Here is a 6,026-nt window from a genome sequence, read left to right on the forward strand (position 1 = left end):
TGGATAGTTTCCAGGACTACATAGACAACACTTGACATTTGCTTGTCAGTCCCTCTTTGCTAAGGTATCTTTCGTAAGTGTTGCCCTTTTTTTAAATACCACAGAAAGATATTAATTTTTAGTGGTACTTTTATAGTCCAAAGAGGGCTTTTCTCAGGGAGAACGTCTTTTCAGGCCAAAGTTTTATACATAGACCGGATTGTGTACGTACATGCCATTCTTAATGAGGTTCCATCGGAAAACATCATTCCCGTTTGGGAGGTGAGCTTGAATAACTTTTGACACTAAGTCGAATCCATTTTTCTTTTATTTGGAACATCATTTCACAAATCCTCGCTAATCAAAGCGTCACCTCTCTTATAGTGACATGTCCTAAGGACTTACGGTTTATTTATATTCCAGTCCAAACAATACTGGTTGTAAGGAGGTGGGGGTACGAGAAGAACATGTGGTGTTGGAGTTTTCCTTTGGACTAATTTTTATGTAATTTTGTTGACCAAGGGAATAGAATCTTCTTCATATAAACGTCTATAAATAGCGGCACATTTGTGGCACCTATCAGCAACCAACATACAGCATAGGAAAGTGGGAAACATGGGATTCTCTATTCCATCGCGTGCCCCGGTGGCTTCAGCGCTCCTGCTTTACCTCTTCTTGCCTTTACTACCGGGGGCACATGGAGGATCCCGTAGGGTAAGCATGCATGCCCGATGCATTGCTAACAGTTTTGTAAAGAAGTAATCACCTATCTTTGTATAGCTATATATTGTATACCTAGGCGATGTGAAACATGGACACCCCAACGATGTCATCGCTTCGCACCATGATATACTCAGCAATGTTCTTGGAAGGTACGTACGTGTCCTCCTCTTAAGACGACTGATCCTGATGAATGATGTGCAAATTCATGGTTGATCGTGTCCCGTTATTACCTCTTCCAGTATGGACGATTCTTTGGCTTCCATGGTTTACAACTACAAGCATGGCTTCTCAGGCTTCGCAGCGATGCTCACGGAAGACCATGCTCATCAGCTTGCAGGTCAGTCCTTTCAGTCTTTTTGCTCAAACTGGAATTCGCCGTCTCACTTGCTGTTAAGCCACGAAACCAACCAAAATCGCTTTTGGTTAAATCGGTTAACTTGGTTAAAGACAATACAAATTATTCCTCCACGAGTAATAATTCAATACTAAATTTGCATGGGGAGCCACCAAACAAGGAGAATGCATCCTACAACAAAAGCAAAAATTGAAAGCAACTAGGAATACTTGCAATAACTGGATGAGTCTCATACAAATATGAAATGTGTTAAATAAGCAAATTGATAGAACATAATCTCAAACAGTTTCATACTGGTCGATGATGATGGGGTTGCGCACGGCGTCCATGTGCATGTTCTCGAAGGAGAAGGAGACGGAGCCGGAGCCGGAGCTGCCCTTCCACGTCTTGATCCGGACGGCGTTGTCCGAGCGCCAGATCACCGCGTAGTTCACCGTTAGCCACGCACGCCCGCGTGCCCTGCTTGCCCAGGCTCCCGATGCTCATGCCGTGGCCGGCCACCGGGCCGCAGGGAGGTGACGTTCTCGGTGTGCATGTTGAGGGTGCCGGTGCCGATGGAGACGCACTAGTCGCAGCTGGAGACGGCGGTGTTGGTGATGAGGACGTCCTTGGCGTTCTCGACGTGGATGCCGTCGGTGTTGGGGCTCAGCGCCGGGGAGCTAATGGACAGGCCAGGCCGCTGACGAGCAAGCGGCGGCAGCTGTCAAACTGGACGGGGCTGTTCTGCACCTTGAGGCCTTGCACCGTCACGTTGGTCATGAAAAACCTCAGCGCCTGAGGCCTGATGATGGATATGACAGTCGATCGGCAAAGAATTAACCCACCATGAGAGATCAACGTCAGTCCGTCGGATATTTCAAGGATTTTTTTTTTGGCTCACCATTACTTACTCTTCACTTGATCACTTCATTCTAGAACTGTAGCTGAACATTTGTCGGTGCACCGTTAAAGTAACCATACTTTTTGTGGCTTCTTAACTCTGCAGAGCTTCCTGAAGTCATCAGTGTCCATCTAAGCAGAAGCTGCAGAGCGACAACCACTCGTAGCTGGGACTTCCTTGGTCTGAACTACCAGATGCCCAGTGAACTGCTCCGTAAAAGCAACCAAGGGGAGGATATAATCATCGGGGTTATTGACACCGGTTAGTAATACAATTCTCTACGCAAATCTGAACAAGCTCTGGTTTGCTTCGAACTGAAACAAATCTTTTAATCCTGCGGTGATCCATCTTGCTTTGCTTCAGGTATCTGGCCGGAGTCGAGAAGCTTCAGCGACGAACGGTATGGCCCGGAGCCGTCACGGTGGAAAGGCAAGTGCGAAGTCGGGCAGGGCTGGAACAGCAGCAACTGTAACCGCAAGATCATTGGTGCACGGTTTTACAGCGCTGGAATTGACGAAGGGACCCTAAAGGCCGAGTACCTCTCGGCCCGGGACGCCGACGGCCACGGCACACACACGGCCTCCACCGCGGCAGGCTCCGTCGTAGAGGGAGCCAGCTTCCACGGTCTTGCCGCTGGCGCTGCGCGTGGCGGCGCGCCTCGGGCCCGCGTTGCCGTGTACAAGTCATTGTGGCAAGGCAGTGGCAGCAGCGCCGCCATTCTCGCGGCTATCGACGACGCCATCCATGACGGGGTGGACGTGCTCTCGCTGTCCCTCGGTGGCCTCAAAGACGACTCGTTCGGCGCCCTGCACGCTGTTCAGAAGGGGATCACCGTCGTGTACGCAGGCGGCAACAGCGGTCCAAGACCACAGACCGTTGAGAACACTGCCCCTTGGGTCATTACTGTAGCTGCGAGTAAGATTGATCGGTCGTTTCCAACCGTGATCACGCTGGGAAACAAGAAACAGATAGCGGTACACGCTCTGAAGAATCACTAGTCGAGAATTAGTATATTGAGTTGATGACTGATCTTGAGTGAAATCTACCAATTTTTCAGGGACAATCCCTCTATTACCAAGAGAAGAACTCATCCAGGAGCACTTTCAGAAGTCTTGAATTGGGAGACCTGTAAGTTACTTTGCCTTTCTTGATTGTTTTTCCTAATATAAAAACGCGTCAGAAATCTTGAAGCTGAACAGTTGGTTTCTGCTTTCCGTGATTAGCTGCACAGCGGACGCTCTGAATGGTACAGATTTGAAAGGAAAGATTGTGCTGTGCTTTCCATCAGACCCAAAATCACCTCTACCGCTAGTCCCAGAGACCGCATTCCAAGTCGCGTTGCGAAACGTGCGGGATGCCGGAGCCTCTGGTCTTATTTTCGCCCAATATACGACCGACCTTCTAGGTGCTACAGCCCGTTGTCAGGGGATTGCCTGTGTACGTGTGGATCTTGACACCGGCTACCAGATTTTACGATACATAAGAGACACGAGGTACAACACTTATTGAGCAGAACTACATGCTTGTTCTTTATTAATTAATATACAGTTGAATCCTCACAGATAAATGTGTGATTGTTGAGCAGCTCCGCGGTGGCAAAGATTGAACCAGCCCGCACCTTTACAAGTAAAGAGTTACTGGCTCCCAAAGTGGCAGCATTCTCCTCTAGAGGTCCATCAATCTACTACGCTGATGTTATCAAGGTACCTACACTACAGTAAAATACTATTGCTTTCTACACAGTAACCATTAGGAAGCCATCTCACTGCAGTTTTGCTTATTCCTTAACAGCCTGACATCGCAGCACCAGGAGCTAGCATCTTAGCAGCAGTGGGAGACTCCTATGAACCAAAGTCAGGGACATCGATGGCTACGCCACACGTAGCTGGCATCATCGCCTTGCTGAAAGCTCTACATCCACAATGGTCCCCTGCTGCACTGAAATCGGCTATCGTCACCACAGGTAATCTGAACCGAGTAAATGACTATTGAACATTGACTAAGCAATGTTACATCTTTCTTAACTCTGTTCATTTTCCATGATGAAGCCTCTGTAACTGACGAACACGGCATGCCGATACTGGCTGAAGGGTTGCCCCGAAAGGTTGCTGACCCATTTGACTACGGAGGTGGGAACATTAACCCTAATAGGGCAGCTGATCCTGGATTGATTTATGACATTGATCCAAGCGATTACAAAAAGTTCTTTGGCTGCGCCATCAGCAGGACATCTGCAAGTTGCAATGAAACTTTGGTACCAGGCTACCACCTGAATCTACCGTCCATCTCTATTCCAGACCTGAGGTCTCCAATCACCGTATCGAGGACAGTCACAAATGTAGGTGAGGTCGATGCAGTTTACCATGCTGCAATCCAGAGCCCACCTGGAGTTTGGATGGATGTTGAACCTTCCGTCCTCGTGTTCAATTCTACAAACAAAGTACACACGTTTCAGGTGAAGCTATCACCTATGTGGAAGCTACAGGGAGACTACACATTTGGCAGCCTTACATGGTACAAGGGCGAAAAGAGTGTTCGGATTCCAATAGCAGCCCGGATGACACTCCATGATTTTTATGCTGATGTTGCATGATTGGGTTGGAACATGATGGCTATCTTATATCATTGTTTTCCTTTTATAGTGTTCTTTGCAACGGTATAGAAGAGTAAGCAGTGCAAGTTCCAGTATGCCCTCATCTGTATATTTGTCTCTTTATCGGCATTAGCAGAACAGCTTGCGTTATTGAGCTAGCTAAATTTGAATAAAGCTGCACTTGTTATACAACTATGTCAAAATACAAATGGATGCACAATTATTATTTAATTCTTCAATCAGATATACGTGTTCTTTTGTTATATAAACCTATAATAGCCTTGACTTTTGTACTCTTTCCTAGTTCGTTGTGATTTTTTTTGTACATCAGTAATTTTAATTTTATTGTGACTTCATTGTATATCATTATTTTTATTGTGAGATGTTTTCTCGTTAAGAAAGAACATTTTTTTTTATTTTGACATTGTGCATTTTTTCACGAAGAAATACCATTCCTTAAATTATCCGTGTATTATCCATGGGATGATCCATAGTGTACTTTTATTATTTTTTTCTCAAGGTATCCATAAGATGTTCCGTAGTGTATTTTATATTTTTCATATTGTAACCATAGATTGTTCCATGATGTATTTTCAATCGTTCCCTTAAAATTCATGGGATGTTTTACGGTGTATTTTTTTACAATAATACGTTTATGACATATTTTGATTGTTCATTTAGCATTCATGGATTGTTCTACCGTACATTTTAGGTTACCAAGATATGTTTAATGATGTACTTTGGATTATTTGATTTTCCTTTACTTCTGTGTCTTGACGGCATTAATAAATCCACCAAGCTTCTAACCGGTACGATAGATCAAGCCTTGATAAATTGTACATACATGCCCTCTACATCTTAAACTACAAAATTCCATAAGGATCTACATAATAATTTAATGCGGCTGTAAATATATTTAAAAATATACATAGACCTTTATTTGAAGAAAATTTGGTAAATCAAAATTAAAAAATACAATAATATATAGTAGGTATGATTAAATAATTAAATTGTTAAAATAATCACTCAATTTTCTCAAAGTAACATGATATATGACCAGTTATTCGCTAACAAATAAATGAACATATAGGTATGACTAATTAATTGATATATTTTAATAAACAAACAAATTCACTGCCAAGATATAAATTAATCTATGTATTCTCTATTCATGGATGGTGGTGCTAGGATCCGTAAATTATGAAATTAAGGGATTTATACCGCAAGAAACACGTGAACCCATATCGAGAGCGACGTCAACTAGGCCTTTAGTATCCAGAAATTATAGGCTTTCCCATAAACCCATATCGACTGTGTGTTCTCTGAACGCACTGGGTGGTTAGCCTTTGGTAAACGGATCCGCAAGTACTCACTCGGTACTTATGTGCTCAATGCTTTCAATATGATTCTGGATTTTTCTCCTTTACAACACATACCTTAGTGTCAATGTGTTCGACAGCACACTTGACTTGTTGTCTTAGGAGTTAACTTACTTT

General features: G+C 44.1%; 1 protein-coding gene across 2 annotated transcripts; it reads left to right on the top strand.

The window, feature by feature from the left end:
- The first annotated feature begins 545 nt into the window (after positions 1-545).
- On the top strand, positions 546-4,756 carry LOC136456695 (subtilisin-like protease SBT3.5). Of its 2 annotated transcripts, none has more exons than XM_066456634.1 (10): positions 546-693; positions 760-851; positions 942-1,039; positions 2,043-2,198; positions 2,301-2,911; positions 2,995-3,065; positions 3,161-3,430; positions 3,523-3,640; positions 3,729-3,900; positions 3,986-4,756. In XM_066456634.1, the coding sequence occupies exons 1-10, from the start codon at positions 595-597 to the stop codon at positions 4,528-4,530; spliced, it is 2,232 nt and encodes a 743-aa protein (XP_066312731.1). In that variant the 5' UTR covers positions 546-594; the 3' UTR covers positions 4,531-4,756. The 2 variants fall into 2 exon arrangements, with proteins under 2 accessions (XP_066312731.1, XP_066312732.1); XM_066456635.1 differs by having other exon boundaries at positions 574-693; positions 779-851.
- The last annotated feature ends 1,270 nt before the right edge of the window (positions 4,757-6,026 follow it).

The sequence above is a fragment of the Miscanthus floridulus genome, chromosome 6, assembly GCF_019320115.1.
Source record: "Miscanthus floridulus cultivar M001 chromosome 6, ASM1932011v1, whole genome shotgun sequence".
NCBI lineage: Eukaryota > Viridiplantae > Streptophyta > Magnoliopsida > Poales > Poaceae > Miscanthus > Miscanthus floridulus.

Bases quoted from the DNA above. Each gene is read 5' to 3' on its own strand.
- LOC136456695 (XM_066456634.1), top strand. From the start codon at position 595: ATGGGATTCTCTATTCCATCGCGTGCCCCGGTGGCTTCAGCGCTCCTG. The intron at 2,199-2,300 runs GTTAGTAATACA...GCTTTGCTTCAG, and splicing joins CATCGGGGTTATTGACACCG to GTATCTGGCCGGAGTCGAGA. The intron at 3,066-3,160 runs GTAAGTTACTTT...TTCCGTGATTAG, and splicing joins AGTCTTGAATTGGGAGACCT to CTGCACAGCGGACGCTCTGA.